General features: G+C 34.8%; 1 protein-coding gene across 2 annotated transcripts in view; it reads left to right on the forward strand.

The window, feature by feature from the left end:
• gpc6a (glypican 6a) overlaps positions 1 to 21,101 on the forward strand; it is a 362,385-nt gene extending 341,284 nt beyond the window's left edge. For both annotated transcript variants that reach the window (XM_088603566.1, XM_088603576.1), the window contains 3 exons: positions 9,704 to 9,840; positions 16,285 to 16,460; positions 17,168 to 21,101. In XM_088603566.1, coding sequence (XP_088459692.1) covers positions 9,704 to 9,840; positions 16,285 to 16,460; positions 17,168 to 17,370 — 516 coding nt within the window. In that variant the 3' untranslated portion in view covers positions 17,371 to 21,101. The remainder of the gene's footprint in view (positions 1 to 9,703; positions 9,841 to 16,284; positions 16,461 to 17,167) is intronic.
• Positions 21,102 to 22,952: the final 1,851 nt, after the last annotated feature.

Here is a 22,952-nt window from a genome sequence, read left to right on the forward strand (position 1 = left end):
TTCTTTAATCATCTTTAAGATGCAATGTGTACTTCATAATACTGATATATTTTCATATCACATTCTAAAAGTAATGTGATAACTCATGTGTCCTTTTCCTTTTTTATTTCTAAAGAAGACTATCATTTTCCAGTTGTCACTTTTCCTTAATTGTTAACCAACTGAGTAATATGAGGTTCAAATCATCACATAGTACAAATACTTTAAAGATTGCAAGGTGACTTCCAAAGACATTTTTTTTCTGTCAAGGTCTGCAACAATCTAGCAAGTCTGGAGCAAGCTAGGATGTATGTGAAGTTAATATTACTTCGAACACTGGATGAAATCAATTAGTTACCACAATATCCAAGAACCTACATGTGTTGAATAGCCTCCACTTGGTTGACAGTTTTTTTATATTCATGTAATAAGACAACTGAAACGTACACATCTTGCAACAGACAACATATGATTTCAAAAATCATTTAGGAGAATTAGCTGGAGAATCTAGAAAAGAGAGCAGTGTTTATTGGAATAAAAAGCCTAGAAAGTTACCCTGTTAGTTTCCTACTACTCCTGGGGTTGTTTATAAAAGGTGTGCAATTCAACCACAGAACAAGATACGTTTCGGTAAAGAATGTGGCATCATGGGACTAATGGGCTCAGTTACACTGAAACTGACCCTTATTTTAACTGAATTTGTGATTTGCAGTATAAATAATAAAAAGGCTTTGAGTACTCATAGATTCACTATGAGACTTTTTTCCATTATTTGTACCAAAGGGACTACCAATACTGCGTGCCTGTCCTTATTCATGCTCCAATAACCCTTTGACACCAAACCACTTAACACTTGGGCAGTGATAAAAACAAAAACATTCAAGTATTGTAATGAAACTGCATGCCAGATTACATTGAAAAAACAGATGAAATTACAAATAAACCACGTTTATAAATTCTGAAAGAAATCAGTGCAAGATCAGGAAATATATCTGGCCTGAAGAACAAATAACAGAGGGGCATGGTGGACAGATGAACATAATTCTCTGTGAGCTTAAAACAAATGCAAAGGGAAGAGCAGTCAGATACATGGAATTAAAGTTTTTTGAAACATTTTTATTTCCATTTTATGGCCAGTAATTGAAGGTCTCTGGACATGTAGTTGGAAGGTTATGGGTTGAGTTCCTAGGCTGGGTACTGGTGTTCTCTCTCCTTAAGCAAGCCATTTTACTCAGATTTTTTTTTGGTGACATGACTATCTACAGTAAATAAATGTATACAAATGTAAGCTTTGGGGATAAATGCATCAACCAAAAAATTGTCTAATAATTGCAATGAATAATTGTTTCCTTAAAGGGGATTATGTTTGACATGAAAACCAGAAGAATGCTGTAAAGAGTGTGATGATCATAATAATAACAATCATCATCATCATCATCATCATCATCATAGTTGTTTTTGTTTAGTCATATTAGCTGTGATGAAATTTAGAAACTAGTGTAAGAATAGGGAAGTAGTTGCCTATTTGGAAGGAAAACAAGTAGATTGAATACAATACATGTAGAACCAAAATATGGATATTATATACATTAATAAAAAATATTTATATTCTATCATTTTATTTTTTGAAAAAAATGGAAAAAGCTCACAGTATATTATGATAAAATAATTGTAAATATAATTAACTAAATTCTGAATTTATAGAATATAAGTATTTTATATAATGCATTTTGCAATATAATGCAATTATCTTATTGATTTACATAGCCAGTGAATTTTAAATATGACAAACATAATGTTAAATGATGTGGTCTCACGTTCCAGCTTAGTCCCTGTCCACGCATTGAGTTTCCTTCACCTTGAAACAAGGTGGCCCATGTCATTTTCACATTTTCATAAGATGATGCATGCGTGTTGCACACTGATCTTTCACTTCAGTGCTGAGGTGTGTAAGTGATTCCAAATGCTGACTGTACAGTGACGCTTTTGAAAATAGATAAATGGCCCTAAATTCAGGTTGTCCTGTTTGTCCCTTAACAATCACGCACCCACATGTTATTCTTCTATTCACACAGTTCTTACCTTCCTTTATAAGGAACACTTCTTACTGCTCAAACAAATGTTTATTAAATGGATGACACTGTTTTGGCTAGAATCCAATGCCTCTATTGTGTGAATGAATAGTTAAAATATAATTTCTGATCTTCCTTAACCTCTTCCCGCACAAGAGGTTAAGACAGTTGTTCAATATAAATTTGATACAGTAGATTTATAGGCATCTTATGTAAGAATTTGAAGTTTTGAATACTTTTGTTAGAATTAAAATAGTTGTTTACCTCACCAAATACAATAAATACTGTAAAAAGTAGGTTTTGAGAACAAAGAGAAGATTTGTCAAAAAAAGATTATTGTTTGGGCATTAGATCAAAAAGCCACATTCTTGAACGATAAAAGCATAAGAACATATGAAACTTTGTGCACAAACAAAATTCTTCCAGTTTATTGAGAACTTTAAAATATGCATTTAAAGTAGAAAAGTCGTGATAATCTGATAATCTTGTTAATGGAGTTCTAGCTAAGTAGAAAACCAAATTATCTTTTTTCACTAAAATATTGACAAGCAACAATATTTAGATCTTTCAATTTCTATATATTTATTTGGGATTACATTATATAGTGGTGTACTAATTGCAATGACAAATACAACACAGAGCTTTTTTTTAGGAAATTAAAAAAAACATGATAAGATTCTTGAGTCAGTTTACACACCTCTACTTGTGATGCCGAATACTATTATCATTCATTTTGAACTGATTTCTGCACACGTGATCATAACTAACCTTTAACAAGGAAATGATACATAGGTCCCTGTGTCATCAATAAATGACAAAATAGCCAAGATTGCCAAACAATTGTCAAGCTGATTCCTTCATAAGCTAAATACAATCTTTACAGTTCTGTAGAAATGGATTAAAAACCATGTTGATGCAAGCAGAGCCAACGCACCATCTAGATTTACGCAATAATGGCTGACTTCATTGCCACAACAAACTTGGCCAGATTGCATCAAAAGACACAAATATCTCCAAGGATAAGGATCAAGGAGATGAAAAGAAAAATGTTGCTCCTTTAGAGATAACACTTGAAAGACCCTATGATTTCCTGTGGGGTTCCAACTTTACTATCAGAAGAACATTAACCACTACCAAAGTGCTATAACAAGGAGTATAATAGGTATCAAAACTGAGAGGACTGGAACTGTTTGATGTCAGAGCTGGCAATGGTAAAGGACTGCTCATAATGAGAGACTACTGACACATATTATTGTACATAGCTAAAAACAGACTCATATATGTAAGATACGAACGCTTTGGAATGCCGGAGCAGAAAACAAAGCTATTTTCACCAAAGAAGGTGAATGCTATTGAAGACAGATTTGAGAAAAATACTTAAAATAGTGTGGCTTTGTTGTGTGTACACTTAGGATTATTTTAGGTGTATATTCTGAACTAACTGTTATGCCTTTAAGCCTGTTTGATTGGTTTTAAATATAGCTAATATTAGGAGAAATAAAAGAGTAAAGGAAAGTCCTTTTAGAGCATTGTAATATGATTTGCAGTTAACGGCAAATGGGTAATTCTTTGGTTTAGGGGTTGTAAATGAGACTTAATAAATGCAAATCAGGTATGAATCTTAAGTATTCATTAATGTACTATTTTATATAATAGGACAATCTGACTTTTAATGATAGACATAAAATTAATCATTAGAAGGGACAGGCTCCTAACAGGTTATACAACTACTCTGTTGATATAATATAGGTTAAACTAATTTAGAAATGGAATTTGCAAGTTATAAACTTTTAACAGCTAAAATACTGTCTCAAAAGTAGTTTACAAAGGGATTCATGCATTTTCAGTACACGGTTTACGTCAACAAACAATGGTTAAGATTTACAGTATAGAGATTTATTAACCGTAAGATTTAATGGTTTAACATATTTAGACAAATCTGACATTCACCTACAGTAGCTCTCACATAAATCCTAACAGTTGATAAAATTACATCTGTCAAATAACACACAAAATTCTACATTGCCATTATTTATTTATTTTTTAATCAGACATCATTCACCCTATAAAATCTTCAGGGGGTGTACTTACTTTTTCACCACACTGTAAATGACCATTGATAGACAGTAGTTGATCAAATACATTTGTTAACCTACAGAAAAAATGTTATTAAATTAGAAATGAAACTGACAAATCATTAATTTTAGATTCATAAAAAGGATTGTGTTTGTTGAGTTGTTTTTTTCTTTTCCTTTTTTCCTGAACATTAACACACAACAGGTTATTTTTTAATGATGTTTTTTACCAGCAGAAATTCACACTACTGCTGATCAGATCAATTAATGAGACCTCATGGTTTCACATACTGTAGGAAAACCTTTTAACAGCCTTCTTAGTGATATGAAATGCTGCAGTTTCAACCCTGCCTTGAAAGAACATATATTGTACCAGTGTAGTAGCTCTTTAGGCTTTTATGTGTTTTATTAATCCATCTACCCTGCCAAGTTAAAAATGTGTTGCAGTATGTTTTGAAGTAGCTCCATCATTAGCCTGAAAAATAAAAAATGCAGTGCTTTGTAAAGTGTTGAATCATATATTGAATAATTCCAACTTGTGAAAATGGGTGGATGTTTTAAAAATAAGACCACCAAAGCATGATGACAGCTATAAAACTAATGAGATGGATTCCAGGTTATTTTGCAGATACTAATGTCAGCCAACCAGACTGAGGTACATACAGTATCTATGCATGATTTTGATCCATGCATGATATGCACCTGGGCATATTAACAAAGACAGATGCTAAGTGGAGTTCATTCACATTTCTTAATCACCAAGTGCTGGAAAGCCAAACATTAAAAAAATAATGTATCTTACTCAAAGACGCTCATTGAGAAATATAGTTAGCTTTCGGATAGAAAGACTGGCCCTGAAGCTTTAGCTGTATGTCTCTCTTTACAGAATCTATTCAGAGAAATGTACCCTTTATGATAACACATACTGTATTCACAGAAATGCAAGATGTAGAGACATTTCCTACCCTTTATTGTGTGTTTTTCTCTTAAATTCCACATATATGTAGATAGCAGAATAGCTTAGAAACTTAGAACATTTTATTCCCACAAAGAATGTATATTTATTAATAGTTTGTTTTGGATTCTGCGGTGATAATGGGTATTTACCTGTTTTGATTACTAATGTCACTCTTACTTGTTTCTCTATCAGGAAAGTCTCATGTAGCATAGACAGTACAGTATCTGTTTTTATTCCTTCACAGTCATGTTATTGCACCCATTACTACTTACACCTGCACATTCCTTTTACTTCAGATTATTGCCACCAAATACACTGACTAATCCTTTGTAGCTCGCACTATCAAAGTGCTTATCTGTGCCACACATAAAAAGCAGGGGTGTTTCTGAAATGAAGAAATGGAAAAAAGGGGTAGAAAAAGTGCAGTGCATACTGTTCATTTATAAGCAAGTTTAGCTCTTCACATGAGACAGCGGATCTTTGGTTTGCTCTGTTTCAACCACCTGCTGGACAGTGCCTTTTAAATTTTAATGTTAATTGCTCCTATTGTCTGCCAGCGGGATGTGCAGTGCATCAGGGTCAGCATGCATTAGATCAGCTCTCTCTGCCAGGTGGAAGCCTCGCACCAGGGGTCAGCAAATCATGTGAGCTTTCCCAGAGCATGAAGTTCGCCCTACTGAATAAATTACCAAGCATTTACATTCCCTTCCAAACAAAGTACAACAGGACAGGTTTCAAACTTCCTCAGAGATTTGTGCGTCGCCACGTCATGATTTCCTGGGTTAAACGTTTCATGTTATACTTTACCACTTCAAGCCTTTGAGCTATGACACAATCATCATTTTAAGCCGGTCTGATTTTAGCCACTCGGAAAGAAGATGTGATGAGATGGAGGAGGTCTGATGCAATGATTGTTAACCTGTTACTCCCTGAGCAATGACAATCTTCACAGTTACTCCTATTTCATACATAATTCCTATAGTTTAGGACCTATATAGAGATGTCTACAACAATGGACTCCAATTATTCAGTCCATTTAAATTAATTTTGTTGATATTTAAACAAAACAGCAAGACTCGTGCAGAGGGATCACAGATGTTGTCCTTTGCCTTGGTTCCTCTGCACGGTTTGTTAAATGAAATTGCTGTGCACACATTCTCTGTGTCTTCATTATCTGTTTACAAATGCTAAGCAAATTAGCCATTTGATGCACACAGAACTAGACTGGCAGTAGTCACACACTAAGACATTTAAAGGGAAACCTCTAAAACAGTAAAAATAGATGATTATATATAAGCAGAAATAGATGATTATGTATAAACGGATAGCAGAAAGGGTTTTATTTTCTCAAAATTCAACACTTTTCCAGGACTTCTATCCAGGTGTATTTGTAAATAAATGCATATTTTTCTTCTGGAAGTTGTTTTTCAGCCCATTTTATAACCCTAAGGTGCAGCCCCATCTACTGGTCAAAGTGAAGCACCCAACATCTTTTGTTACTGTAGTGCACTGACATGAACAGAGTGTGCATTTTAATGAAATGATAGCCTTAAAATTAAAAGGAATGAAGATGATCAACACTAATGGGAAATTAATATGTAATTTCAGTAGGCTATCTAGGAAGAAAAACTGTTTTTTCCCTTTATTTTCTGATAACTGTACACATACTGCATTGGATATAGTAGTCCATTTCATTTTCACTGAATTGCTTTGCATGTCATATTATTTCGCATTCTGGAGACTGGAAGGAAATTGAGCATTTGATAGAAAAGTGATTTATAGGTGCCCGGCTGGGGTTATCTTCACTTTAAAATGTACCATTATGCATCACAATATGCATTCTAGCTACATAAATATGGAATTGTTGGATTTTTATACTGTATATTCACTGTGTATGCATGGAGAATGAGTTACTTATGATGTATGCAGGCCATTCAGAGATTCTCATAGGAAACAAAAGTGTGAAACAGTGACTTTGTGAGCATAACCAAGTGATTATAGAACTTGTATAAAATTTTTACCAGTATTACTGACTGTGCATGATTAAGGTGAGCCTGTACACATTATACCATTTATTAATTAACAGAAAATAAATCGCAAATTTAGTATTTTCATAGTTAAAAAAAATATTTATAAGGAAATATAAAAATGCAGTTACAGTAAATTATTTGTACGAGGGCATTTTTTGTTTTCTTCCTCTCAAAGGTTCTTTTGATTTCTTGTGTGAGTATAAAGAAGATGCTAAGACTTTAAATAATTGGTAAAGACGTAATATCCTAATTCATGGTTTAAATTTGGAAAGAATGATTGCAATATTGGTGTGGCATGGTGGCGCAGTGGTTAGTATTGCTGCTTCACAGCACTGGGGCCTTGGGTTCGATTCTAAACCTGGAGTGCTATCTGTGTAGAGTTTGTATGTTCTCCCCATCTTAGCAAGGCATTGCTGTTAAATAGATACTTTATTGATCCTGTGAGGGAAATTGCAGTGCAACAGCAGCTTAACACAGACAACACAGCCACAGTGTGACGAATGATACAACAATAATAATACAACACATACAGTCCAAAGACATAGTGGTAGGTTAATTGGCTTCTGAGAAAACTGGCCATTGTGTGAGTATGTGCTTGCCTGTGTCTATGCATTCCCTTTAACAGACTGGAGTCCCATCCTAACCTGTGTCTGTTGCTTACTAGGATAGATACCAGCTTACCCACACCCCTTTGAATAAAGTAGTTAAAAATGGATGGATGGAATTGCAATGTTATAAAGTTTGAATTCATAAGCATCATGTTACAAGTTAATTAGCCGTGACTAAAAGGAGAGAACATAAAGAACATCTGGTTAAGGTGAGGTTGTTTCTGCAATTTTTTTACAGAAGAATTGTGCTTGAGTTTATTCTGTATATTGGGGTCTGAGAAAGTTGTTTTAGAAATAAGTATATTTATATATTCCACTTTTGGTTTTTTGCAGGAAAATTTGATCGAATTATTTATTTTATAATAGGAGCAATTTTTGTCAGTTGGAGTTAAGTGTTTTTTCAAGATTTCCAGGTTAAGTGGAATAAATTCCCAGCTGTTGTTATAAAATAATAACGATTAATCCATAATTAATCCACACAAATAAGTTTTCTGGTAACTGTGTTACCAGATATGCAATTGTTGTATATTTTTAGACATGACAGTAACACTAGAAATGTTTGTTTATTATCTTTTTAAATCTGTGTTTGCTATGTGATAACAAAAATAAACAACTGGAGGAGGTTCATATGCATTATCAATCAAATGTTGAACATATATATGTAGGTATTGCAGGTTCTTTTCACACCCATATAGAAAAATATATTCTTATCTGTAGTGTTGCAAATGCAAAATAACTGAAAAGGAATTTTTTTAAGATTTTTGAGACCAAATACATAATAATTCAGTACTCTTTGATTAAATGTTATGCAATCAATATTAAGAAGCAGTAGTGAAAAATGCAATCAATTCAAATTAATTCACTTCTAATATAGAATGTTGGCTTCACAAAACAGATGTTTATAATAAACTTTAGTAATAAACATTAGCTTTTCATCAAAATGAAAGGAGTCTTTGAATCTACACTCATATTTAGATATTTAGTTTATATCACTACCTAGAACTCTGCTCTCCTTAAAAGAAAAATGGTAGTTTTTTTAGCAATGTTTTGTGTCCAAAGTGAAGCTGATTGATAAGACTTATAAAATGCTGTTGTATTGACCAACAGGAGATGTATTTACCATGATGTCATATATGGTTGTGATGTCCTAAAGAAAAAAATAGGTGAAGAAATACTCATTTAAAATAAATCTATTCCTTACAGTTCTTATATTAATTAGTATTTTCGTTGGTAAAATATTCTGGTTGTTCTCTAGAATTTACTGCTACTTTGTCTCTCAGTTGTTGTTTTTTTATTAATTTAGTTTGTGTATTGGCCCATTCAAATAAAAACTATGGTCTGGAATAAATTTCAATTAATTTTTCACTCACTAATTCCAAATCCTATGCTTCATGTCAGTTTTATATTTAGTTGGCACAAGAATCCCCCCAAGCAAACAAAGCGCCTGCTCACAAGGGAAGCATTTAGGATTTGGTGTTGATGTTTGGGTTTATCTTTTAATTTAATCCAGGCCTAAGATTCAATAAAAGTTTGTGTGAGATAAAAATGATGAATAGCATTACAGAATTTCTGTGTTTCAGACCACACATGTGGTTCAAATTCCTAACTAAAATGTCATTCCATGTTCTAACAGATAACAGAGATGAGTTTTTTAAAAGATGATCATTACAGTGTAACAACCATATCATACTTCACTAGACATTTATGCCACATTCATGAGGGCTTATCTGAGCCGAGTATGTGTGGTAATTCAATAATTCCTCTGGCCACATTGTCAGACACAGTGCTGAAATGCTAATTGCTACTGATCGATTGCCAAGTCTGCATACTCATATTAACATGCATCCTCCACTCTTGGTTTATTTCAAAAGGATGTTGTGGGTTATTCACTTCGTCACTTGATGCTAATTTCAATATCAAACTGAATGTGTTATAATTTGGTCTTCCTTTTTCCTCCCCTTCTTCTTTTTGTTTGTTTCAGGTGATTGACATTAAAGAGAAGCTGAAGCATTCTAAGAAGTTCTGGTCCACTTTACCAGACAGTATATGTGTGGATGACAAAGTGACAGCTGGCAAGTCGAATGAAGAGGAATGCTGGAATGGTCACACAAAGGGGAGGTGAGGTCGCAGAACTGTCGCGCTGCTGGTATTATTTAGAAGGAGTTCAATAGGAGGTCAAATTCTAATGTGCCTCTACTCCCTCACGTATAAATACTCCCTGGCTAACCCCAACTCTGCTTGCATCTTTTCTAGCGGCCCTCTCTTCACCTTAAATTCAACATTGCAGCATTTTCCCCCTGGCTTATCCTTCATAAGTGAGAGGGGATGTGACAGCACTGATCCTTGGCCAATGCTGTCATTTCCTCAACTAGGCAAGTTATTGCCAAAGTATTGAGTATAAATTCATCAGCTTGTTTAATTGTTATTAAATGGTACTTGGGAAGCTTGCAGCTAGACAAACGGGGAACAGCCATATCACCCTGCAGCTCACCACTGGCAGCCAGCCCACTGAAGCTAAGTAGGTTTGAGCCTGGTCAGTACCTGGATGGGAGACCTCCTGGGAAAAACTAAGGTTGCTGCTGCAGTGGGGCCGGTAGCAGGCACTCACCATGTGGTCTGTGTGGGACACTATACTGTAAAAAGGCGCCGTCCTTCAGATGAGACATACTGTAAAACCTAGGTCTTGATTCTCTATGGTAATTAAAAATCCCAGGGCATTTCTCATAAAAAGTGGGGATGCTACCCTGGCATCCTAGCCAAATTTCCAATTGGCCTTTACCAATCATGGCCTCCTAATAATCCCCACCTATGAATTGACTCTGTTCTCCTACCCACTGATAGCTGTTGTATGGTACAGTGTGCACTTTGTCTGCCATTGCATCATCCAGGTGGATGCTGCACATTGGTAGTGGTGTAGGATATAGGAGTCCCTATTACCTGTAAAGTGCTTTGAGTGGAGTGTTCAGGAAAGTGCTATATAAGTGTAAGAAATTATTATTATTATTATTATTATTATTAAAGTCTAACCCTCAGTGGAATCAGTTGACCACAGTAATACTAACTGTGGCTGTTAGATTTAAGTATAAGACCTGTATTAAGCCACTTACTAAGATTAACCTACAGTAGTTTATATAATTACGTTTACATTATGCAGGTGAGGTACTGTAGAACGAAAGATTACACACATATGGTGTCATGAGAAGAGATATGCTCTCTCTTAAATTCACCAAGCAGATTCTTAAAATGAAACCATTAAGCTAAACAGACCACGAGACTCTTTTCTTCTCAGAGGAAGTTTACTGCTTGTGTTAATTTTGTTTGATGTTTTTCTAATCAGATCAAAAAGCTTAGCAGACGCATATTTTAAATCCAGTTACTTCAGTGTGAGACTAATTGCATTAGCAGCAAAATATTGGACAAATGAGTTTTAATACTAGAGCATCCCATATGGGAAAAGACAAACCCCACTGATGAAGTTTCCAGATTTATTATTTCAGCTTACTTTGAAAGTGCAAGAAGTGTAACATTCATAAAGATGAGCAGCAGGTTACTAGGAGTCAATTTTACTTTCATAAGTTGAAACTACCTTTACTTTTTTTACCTTTACTTTCAAAGCTCATCATTGTACCTTCAATCTGAGAGGTTCATATTTTCCTTTTACCATGCACATGTGTTGCATACCTCTATGGCCAAAAGGCAACATAATATCATAAACAAATATAAAAGATGATTTAATTTGATATTATATTTTAGAAATCCTGGCAATGTAGTAAAGTAGTAGTACTGTATCTATATTTCTATTACTATACCATTTGAGCCATTCATTATATATATATATTCCTACTGTTTTATACGACAAATTAAGGTACTTTGTTTCTAATCCCAAAACATTCATTTACCTTATAATATAAAACCCAATTGAATAAGTCATGGTGATATGATGTGCAAAGACAATATCATAAATCTAGACTTCCCAAACAGTCATATACATGTAGATATAAACAGTGTGGCACCTCAAACCAACTGTAAAAAAATGTGTGCAATGTAGAAACACACATGTCCCAAAAATGATATCGGATGAGCATAATGTTTACAGGCTTTGTCTACTACACAAATTTTGATCATTAAGATAAATTTTAAGTGATAAACATACACAGCAGTATGTAATGAAACTTGACAATATCATTATGAATCAGAGAATAATCAACAAAGCATGGAGCAAAGCTTCTGGATTCCCTTTTGGCAAAGAATTTCAAGTTGCTGGGAAGACATGATGGCAGTCTTTTGGTTTCTATGGTAATTAAGCTTTGACGAAATCCATACTGCTCTAACTTTAATGTCAACTGAAAACATTTTCAATGCACTAATATGAAAAATCAAAGTGAGATGAGAAATGTAATTCTGCATATGAGTCTTAGGTTGCAAATTAGTTGTAATGGTTTGACCATGAATTAAAAGAACTACACTAGTCTTAAGTCTTTTCTTGTGGAAACCCTTAGGAAATTCCATTATAGGTCTTATCATCTACTTTAAAGTGACACAATGTATTAAGCAAGCAATGCCTGCTTGTGTTGCTATTTTAGCTTTAGTTTCATGACATTTTAATCAATCAGTTTTGTGGATAAAACTTTCAGCCTGATCCTTGTGTCTGTGAAATCTGTCATTGAATTTTGTAGTGTGGAAGTTGAGGAGTTCAACTTTAAAATATATGTTAGCAAAATGTAGTACACTGATTTTCATGCTAAATGCATTATTTCTGACTAACAAGAAGACAAGTGAATGTCATAGACTGCAGTGCAGGTAGGGTTCTCTTCTGGTGATTAATTTAAAATAGGTGACAAAGCACAATGCAGTTGAAAGCCATCTTTATCTGCCTTAATTTGCCCCGAAAGGATTTTAGTGGGATGACGCATGTCCATTCTCCATGTACAAAGCTCTCTGGTAGTTGACACAGCTGAGTTTTCTGCATGTGGGCATCTGTTCACAGTTTCATTAATAATATGCCAGAATGACTGGCATATTTTTACCACTGTTTCCTTTTTTTGGCCACGATGAAGCAATAATGCCACCAGATGGTATAATAAAATATCTTTTATATATTTGGTACATACTGTGCAGACTCTTTTTACTTTTGCTGGCTTACAAGGCAGGATATCCTCCCCTATCTTCTGCCACCCCCAACAAGGGAGCACTCAAAATATTAAGACCGATGTTAAAAGTTCCTGGATGTTTGATTGCATGCAATGTGTGTAAACTACTAGCTAGTTACTACTAGCTACTACTAGTATACGACTAGCATATGGGGATTACTTTGGCAAAGAAACCAATTTATTATTTGTTCATAACCTGTGAAAAAGTTGGGTAACTTTTTTTTATTTTGCATAGTTATTTTATCTGTTCAATAAGCTACACTGGCAGTGAGAGATTTCAGCGTTGCTAATTATAATCATTTAATCAAATGGAGGTCCTTTCCTCTCAAACCACTACACTGTCCCAGTGAATGCAAACATTCACTTCCACACAATTTAAAATAACACCTGTAGCATTTTCAGTAATATGCTCAATATAAAGTAACATGTGATCCAAGTCTTCTGAGGTAGCTCTAAGAAAAACTCTGGTGCCAACTTAGTTCTTAGTACAGTGTTTGGGAGCAAAGCAAATAATAGGGCTTTTTGTAAGGGACTAAATGTAAGAAGTGATTACAGCAGACCCTGCAGAACCTGATGTGCATCAATTATTCTTTCAACATGGATAGTTTCATAGGAGTTCACAGTACTCAGTGTTGTGAACCTTGACAAACTTCTGTATTTTCCAAGAACATCAATATTTGTAGAACAGAAAAAAGTCTGAATTATTAAAATAATTATTGGGACTTTGTCATTTGTATTTGTATTTGTATTTTGTGTCACCAGCTCTCCCAGAAGTTTTTCAGACACAACAATTAAGCAAACATACAGAGTAGATCTTAATGTGCAGTCAACTTTACTGAGTTTTATGTGTTCCAAAAATATTTTTTGATACTGTATGTCACTAGATAACATACATTCATATAAATAATTAATTAAGTCTTAATTAATTGCTGTCAGACTTGCCGTTCATATAACTTTTTTATAATTTTAAGTCAAATTTTATCAATTTATATTATTAATAACAGTACTTCAGACACGGGTGCTGTTAAATCATGTGCCTCTAGCTAAAATGCCAGAGTGCCAAACAGTTTCTCTTATTCTGAGCTCTGGCAGATAACTGCTGTGGTTCAGAAACTATGGCAATCAAACTTAAAGAGATATGTGATGATAAAGTAGATAATGGATAGCTTGAAAATCACTTTAATTTCATGGAATGTTAAAGGCACAAATAAGATAAAATGAAAATAGATTTTAAATCATCTAAGAAAACTAGATTGTGATATGGCATTTTTCCAGGGAGCCTATAGATTTAACTGAGAGGGAAGCAAGCTAACCTAATCATCATTGGGTGAAGGAAATCTATTTTTTATTATTTTCTTATAACAGAATGAAGTGTGGTTATACATTAATAAGAAAACTATGCAACATAATGTCGTACATTTATCTTCTGATCCTGAAAGTAACTTTCTAATTTTACTGCCCATTTTTAACAATATAAACATTTGTTAAACAAAATCTTTGAAATACAGTACTACATTCTCACTTTTACCATTGGTAACAGGAGGCAATGGAAGCATTTTATCTTACCAAAATTGTCGTAGTGCTAATATAGTACAATAGGTAGCAATCTTCCCCCTGGAGCAACATACCAGGCCAGTATCCCAGTACGGTAACTCGAGCTCTGTGATGCTGGCTATGTGGGTCTTTCAGAAGAGTGGATAAACCACTCAGGGACCTGACTACTTTGTCACTAAACATTGTACTGTTCATAAGTGTAAGGCTATAACCCTCCATGTACTAGCTAAATTCATCTGTGGGTTTGCTCAATCTGACCAACCTAAGGCTTCTGCATAGCTCGACTGATGAAGCAATTTCATGTTTTTCTTCACCTGACCTGCTGTGTAATGGGGCAGCTGGTGCATAATGGATGCTGCTTGTAACCTAGGTGAGTGCTGCACTTCAGAGGTGAATGAAGTCAGTCCTTTCCTATTTGTAAAGTAGGTTCCAAGAATTGAAAAAATGTTATAAATTATTATTAATAATAATCCATCTCTTTTCAATGACCCTTTTAGTTCAATACAGGATCTTTGTGAGACAGAGCCTAGCCCAGCAGACTGTGAGTGCAAGTAGAATATACCTTGTATGGGATAATCCCCTCAGAAACTTCCCATTCCTCTGCACAGTACAAAGAAAGCTCACAAGGCCATGAGCAGAATGTGCAAACCACACAGAAGGCAATCCAGGCCAGAATCAAACCCAGGACCCAAGTGCTGTGAAAGCAACTGTGTAATTATTAATAATAATGATTACTGTCAAAAACGAAATGTCCATTCAGAGTAGAACTAAACATTGTTTTGAAACTTTCCCAGTAAAAAAAATTCCAATTCTCATAAGAGAAGGCTTCTGAATTCCATTGTCCCACCTAACCAATTAATGATGGTATCCTTCATAATAAAACAAAAATGTAGCATCCAAAATCAATGGGTACTTGAATGAAGAATCAGCACATTTACTGTACATGATCCTCTTAAAACAAAATTGAATTCTGAGTTACATATACACACTATAAATATCCAAAACAAGATTAGGTCAGTAATTTGGAAGCACTGCTTTAAGACATGTAGTGAAGTTAGCTCATAAGCTAACTGTAATTTATTCAGCAGATATCTCTGAACACCATTAAGAATTTTTAAACCTAACCTGAAGGAAAACAGTGAGTGATAGAGATGTTCCTCGGAAACAGCAGGTACACACTTGTTGGTGGATTGTACTGTCTTAAACCTTTGAAATAAGAAAAAAATATTTTTCCAGTATGGATTTTAATCAAACTTATTGAGTATGGAGCCTTTTTTAAACATGCATGTGACTGGGTCTGACAAATCTATTGAATATAGATTCATATCGAATAAAAAGCATACACCTAAAATACTTTCCCATTGCAACAGAAAGGCTACATGTGGCCATTACAACAACCAAATCTGAAAAACCAGTGCTCGTGTGAGTGGCATCCTAAACACTTGGGGCCTGTCTGAAAAAAGTGGTTCTAAGGTCATAAGATCTAGTTCTTTGCAGCCGTGTAATTAACCATTTATTTTGTATTTTCTATCCCTAAGATTCTGGAATGTGACAACATAACCCTATCTGACAATAGAAATCTATTTAAATTATTACTGGCTTTAAAAAGAAGTACAGTATTATGACCACAAAATATTTGCAAAAAATTATCCTGGATTTCTGCCTTTTGCATGTGCTCAAACGTAGTATAAGCAGTGAAACATATTTGGTATATCTGAAGTTTTTTTTTTTATTTCATAAGGGATTGAATACAATGACCCCAAGAGCTATCAGACGAGTATTGCTGCAGTTGAATTGTCCTTCTTTTGTTTTCACCTTGCTATGAACAAATTATGAATTATTCCTTGTTTTCTTGCAGGTACTTTCCCGAAGTTTTAAACAATGGTCTCACAAACCAAATGAACAACCCGGAAGTTGAGGTGGACATCACAAGACCAGATACCTTCATTCGTCAGCAGATTATGGCACTACGAGTAATGACAAACAAGCTGAAAAATGCATACAATGGGAATGATGTCAATTTTCAGGATGCAAGTATGTCTCATTATCATGAACAGAAATCATATTTATTTTTACAACAAGTTAAACTGACTATAGCTGAACAAATTTCCGTTGTTTTAGTATTCCAGCATATTTTAGCTCATTATTGGATTTAAAACCCTTGCAAGTACAGGTAGTAGTTTTTGTTAAAATGTAGCATGAAACAGAACCATATCTAATTTTTGTTCTGGATCTGTTCCATCACAAATATAATTTTTCCAAATGATTTAGTGTACAAACATATTACAATCTACAGCCTCTTCCTGGACTTAACAGAAACACATGATAAGCCCTTAAATATCCTGATATGACTTTCATCTGGTTCTCCAGAAGGTGTAAAGCACTTTCTCAATATGCTGAAAAAGACTGTTTTCAGGAGGGATATAAACATAAAAATAATGGAAGTGGACAGAACAATTTCTTGATCTGCAATTTTTGTGAAAAGCCTTGAACAAATACTTTTCTCATTGAAATGAATCTAGGTATATAGATAAGAATAGTTGAAAATCTACACAATGGCCTGAAATTAAAAAAAATAATGGGTTAGAATTACTAGAATCAATAAAAGGGGCAGCTATATACCCTGGTGATACACAATCACTCTATTGACAGGCTTTTCAATTTACTGAAAATGTAGCTGTAAAAGCCTTTATTTTTACTAAATGTTTATAACTCCATTTGTTGTTAATGCTGCTTTACAGGTGATGAAGGCAGTGGTTCAGGAAGTGGCAGTGGCTGTACTGAGGCTTGTGTTACGGAGTTTGACTTTGTCAGTACAGAAGCTCCCGCAGTTGGTGCAGACAGAAGTGAAGAGAAGGCTTCAGCCATCAGACCAAGCTACTCTCTACTACTGACCTTAGTCTTGACCTGCACGCTGTTTGCACTACAGAGGCAATGGAGATAATGCTTGTAACCATGTTGATGGACAGCGGGCTTTGCTGTTTTATTCACACCTGAAACAGGACTACAATCTTGGCAGTTAAAACAGATTTTTTCAAAAAAAGAGAGTGCAGTGCTACAACCTGCTTCCCCATTTCCAAAGAATGCTTGGTGCCATCTTGAAGCAGCTTAAGCCAAACTGCTTTCTCCTCCTCCAGTTCTTTCAGAAGATGTTCTACTGGAGAACAACTTACTATTCAAGACATTATTTTAAAGAAAAAAAATGTATTTTTTTTTCTTTTATATGGAGAAATGTTGAGGTCTTACAGATTTAAGCATTGCCCAAGAAGTCTTTTCAATTCCCCAGGAAAAAAGCTTCCACAAAAAAGTAAAAATCTAAAAAAAAAACTAAGCAAACCTCTAATGTACCACTGTGAGAATGCATTGAAAAGTCATGAGTAACAACTTTAAAGATATGAGCTGTCTGATATTCAAGACTTCTAAATCTAGCCACAATCTAATTTTAGATATGGGAAATATGGTGTTTTGGGGGGGGTTTACATATACTATAAAACCTCAAGCGATTGTTTTGATAAAGGGACATTTTAACATAAAGTTTACTTCTGCATCATCCATGCTTTCATTACCAGAAAGCCACTTATTTCTAGCAAGGGCTGTAGTGACCCTGAACCTAACCCGGTAGCAAAGGGTGAATGGCAGAAATATATCATACAAGAATAAATCTACAGAAACCAACTGATGTAACCGGCATGTCTTAGCATGTGGGCGGAAAGCAGAGCATCTGGAAAAAAGGGTGCAAAGCAGATGAGAACATCCGTTCTACAAACAGAAAGCACCCAGACAGGAATTAGACCCAGGACATAGGAATTGTGAGGCAACAAGATTTGCCCAGCCTTTTAAAACTTGGTATAGAAAAGCAAATACAAGTTCCAACTGAGTTTTCCTAAAACCTATGAACAGTGATTAAGACACACAATGTACAGTATATACTGTATATAATATACATGTTTTTTACATTATTATTTACTGGCTTTTAATAAAGGACAGCTCATATCTAATCATTGTTTTGCTAATGGCTATATTCTGTTACTTTAAATGCAATTTATTTTCTACTGGTATTTCATAAAAAAAAGTTATTTATAATAGGTTTTTATTCAATGAGTAGCAATTACTGATCTTATTGAAGTGAAAAATGGAAAATGCCCAGCCATTAGACTTTACCTCCAGCCTTTTGGGTGTGCTTTGAATGAAGCCAGGAGTATCAGAATTTCCCAAGCAGCACCTGAGCCATTGTTAAAGGAAACTGCATGTTTGTTGTTTGAATTGGGCCCTTGGTATATTTCACACCTCAGAAAGCAATTCATTTCTCTTTATTCCTCAGTCGTTTCTCCTTGCTGACACTGAGCATGCTCACAACAATGGTCTGTGCTGCTGAATATGAAAACCTTTTAATACATGTATTTTTTAAAAGAGGAATCATGCTGCTCAGCTGGAGAACGTAACCTAACAAAATGGGAGCAGAACTTTATTTCATCTTTTTGGTCTTAGTATTAATCATCTATTTTTATAATCACAGATTTTAACTTTTATCTATTAGCTCAGGGTTGACATGTCTGTAAACATGTGAAGTGTTTTGTCAACCGTTTTTTTAACTGCACATGCTAGACTTGCTCTTACTAATTCACTTATCCATCCAGCTATCCAAGGGAAAACAAGTGTTTGTGTCCAAATAATAATCCTTCCAGCCTGGCAAGAGATTTGAAAAAAATAACCAATCTCTTTTGTGTCACAGGCTAATCACTATAGATTTATACAATAGGTGTGCCACAATGAAGAGTCATCTATAAGCTGTGCAGAAAATGTAAAAGTCCACCTCAATTCTTGATCAGAAGTTTTATAGTTTCTATATAAACATTTCACCAAATAGTAGGTAATGTTTTCAACAACAAACACCACTTTGATTGCTAACACTTGAGAGCATGTGAAACACAGCTCTTTGTTCAATCTTGTGAGATGCAATTTCAACACTTAAAGATAACAGCTTATGTCAGAAATAACCCAAAGCAATCTTTCTGATGTCATAGCTTTTCCAATGCAGAAACAAGTGTTAAGTGACATTTTATTTCCTTCCTATTATATGAAGTCATTTTTCAAGTGTTTTTTGGTATAAAAGTGGTAGATATTTTCAAGGCAGTGTTTAAAAGATTCTGAACCATCTTACATCAGAAACTGATGTTGAGCTTCATCTGGCTCCTGCAAAGCATCAGGTGGACATGTAACATTTTGTTTGGACTTGTAAGCAACACGTTATTTCCTTTATGTGCTACTGCTCACTGCTTTATATACATTTGCAGTCCATATCTGCCTTACATGTGTAAAGTGTTACATTGTCATTAATAAAATGCTTAAAGGTTTTAAGTTTAAATTAAAAACAAAATGTGGTCAAGTCATGCTATACCAATAGTTTAAATAGAGATTAGGAGAACCTTTTTTTATTAACATTTTGTAGCACTTCCACCTATTACTATAATTGTTGGCAATTGACACCACAGTTCTGTGGGCAGAAAGCTAGCAGAAGGAAAATTGGGAAGGCTTAAAAAAATAGATGGTGTGGAGTGACTTCAGCAGGTGATATAGAATGCAGACTGTACAACACTCTGCAGGTTAGTAAAGTGCTTTTAAAAAGAAGGAAAGAAGATGCAGTGTGGTTCTAATTCTAATGCCACTGAACAGTGGTGAAGCTGAAAGGCATAGCAGAGCTGGAAATGAGAAATTCAAGTGGCAGTGACAACAGAGTAAAGGCTGAATGCACCAGTAAGAATATTCAACAGTGCAGCAAGAGCAGTGACTGTGAAGAGGTTGAATTACTGAAGTTGGCTTTTTCTTCAGAAATGAAAGCCAGCGGAAAAGTAATCTCAAGAGTGGAGTTCCTATTCCAGAAGTTCAAACATCACACAGAAGCTAGCGGCTCTAAAATAGAATTTAAAAAAAATAATTATTTGAAACCACATTCTTTACCCTTTAGGTTTTCCATCTAATGCTAAATAATTCATTGGAACTATAAAATTATCTTTACATTTTGTGTATCATGTCTAGGCTGGATTTGTGGTTGTTTTTAGTTTTCTCATTACCAATCTATTTCAAACTACTGCCTGAATGATGGGTAACACATATGTTGGTTAATGAGTGCAAAAGCATTAGAAGAAATAAATAAAATATGTTTATTTGTAACTGATTATTACTTTCACGCTGGGACTGAAGCAGTGTGAATGATCCAGAAAACAAAAAATGAATAGGATTAATAAACTGCTTTATATGAAATATTTACTGTACTGATTTAGCAAGCGTTTTTCGTTTACATTGCATCTGGAATGAGTGATTTACAAAAATGTTGCTTTGTCTTGTTAAAAAAATAGGTTTCTTTACATCAGCAGAAATATTCATTTTGAAAAGCCATGTTAAAAAATATACTACATTACAATTGGTTAGGAAATCCATACAATGACATTTTACTGTGCACAGCAGCATCTAGATCACTGCTCGAAAAGTAAAGTTACTGTGGAACCGATTTAAGCAAGTATGGTTCAAATACCACACGGCTTACAAGTCGTACAAGCAGACATGCCTTACAATTTTTTTAAAACAATTATAATGGTTTGCATTTGGGTTTTGTTACTCTTTCTTGTATACAGACAAATAATGAAGGTGTGCTAATAAACATTTATTAAAAATTAAGTCTGCTTGCTCTGGCTGACTTGCATTTACATGTTTTTAAATTGTGGAATACTTCTGAGCTTTTTTCTGAATGTTTCTTACAGAACTCTGGTATTTGGTTGTCTTTTCTATTGTCTGCTTATAAATATGTGCTTGTTGCACTGAATGCTTTCATGCATTTATGTAAAATAGAAAATGCAGATAAAAATTCAAGTCACATGCTGTATGGGTAACATGATGCATTCAAGTCAAGTACAGTACAATTGCATAGATGATCAATACTTGAAGTGCCCACTGCTGGTTTCAAGAAAGCAAGCGGCATGACATTGACAAAAATACCTCTGTAAATGCACCTGCACTGACAGAAATAGATCTCCAGGCAATTCTCAACATATATCCTGAGGCATATGAGAGATTGAGACTTTGACTTAATATTTAGAAGACCAAAATTCTCTATAAACAAAATCCAAATGCACACACTCCAGTGCCAGTCATTCAAATTCAGGATGAGTATCTGATGAATGCAGAGTACACTGGGAGTCATACATCACAGAAGGGATAAACTGATGTGGAAATCCATCACTTAAGTGCTGCAAGTGCAGACCTTGTTGGAGAAAGTAGATATTTTAACTGAAACCTGACTGAGGGTTTATCATGCAGTCATCTTTTCTACTTTACTGCAGCGGACTCAAACATGGACCACATGTAGAACAAACATATAAGGATTGCAGTCCTATTTTTACATATGAAGTGGGACAAATGCACGAACATTGTTCTCTCTCAAGCCAACACCTCAAGCATTCAAGCTACCGTATCATACTATCTGTTCTGTAGGGCTGGTTATGCTGTTTGACTGACAGAATCCTGGCTCCCAAAGAAGGCTCTCATCTCCCATCTCACTCAATGAAAGAGGAAGAGTTGAGCATAGTCAAGCAAGAGCAAGCATTGTTGCGCCCTTGTTCATCCAGTTTTTACCAAAGTCTCCCCAGACTGGATCTTGGTTAGAATTAAGCAGACAAGATAAAGTCAAAACATGTATCAACAATCTTTATTTTTCCCCAGACATGGGATGACATCCAAAAACAAGACTTGGGTCGGTTTGATAAGATATAATCAAAGTAAATATGACAAAAGCGCACATGAAGAAATACAATATTGATTTAAAGTCAGCGATTTTGGCCCTTGCCTGAATCCGATTGAGAACAAAGATGCAAATAGACATAGACGCACAAAGATGACAGAATGAAAATGGAAAGCAAGAATGTCAAAGAGATCTGTCATGACCAGATCACATAGTTCACATTCTTATTATTAGCCTGTGGTTGGACTCTGTCAAATGCATCTGACCACAGGTGCTTCATCTAATCTAGTGATACAGCAGACCAGTGAAAGAAGTTAATCAGAGATTGAAGAGGAAAGTACAGAATGACACCTGCCAGGCAGTGAGGGACATTATTATGTTGGATGAAGGGATCATGTTAAACATAGGTGCTGCTGTAACAATGGGTGGAGAATTGGTCTCATACTTTATGATGTAAAAGGAAACCCATGCAAGGGAATATCACTGCTGTTGACAATACTTTCAGAGAACCTTTTGTCGCTTCCCTTGTATGTATGCACCCTACCATTCCCAACTGAGCCACAGTACACTGTGTTTTCTAACCAGACATACTTCATTCCATATTCAGGAAGTAACAAGGGATGTATTTTACATGCATATCACAACTTTTCTTAACATCAGAGTCATACAGGTTAACTTGGTGGTGTTGCATAATTAATAATCAGGGGTGAAGATGTGGTACATTTCTAAATGTTGCAATATATATTTATATTCCCATATGTTCTGTAACAGTAAAGATATTGTTTCCCTGC

Source organism: Lepisosteus platostomus, chromosome 2 (assembly GCF_059453375.1).
Source record: "Lepisosteus platostomus isolate fLepPlt1 chromosome 2, fLepPlt1.hap1, whole genome shotgun sequence".
In the NCBI taxonomy this organism is placed as follows: Eukaryota; Metazoa; Chordata; class Actinopteri; order Semionotiformes; family Lepisosteidae; genus Lepisosteus; species Lepisosteus platostomus.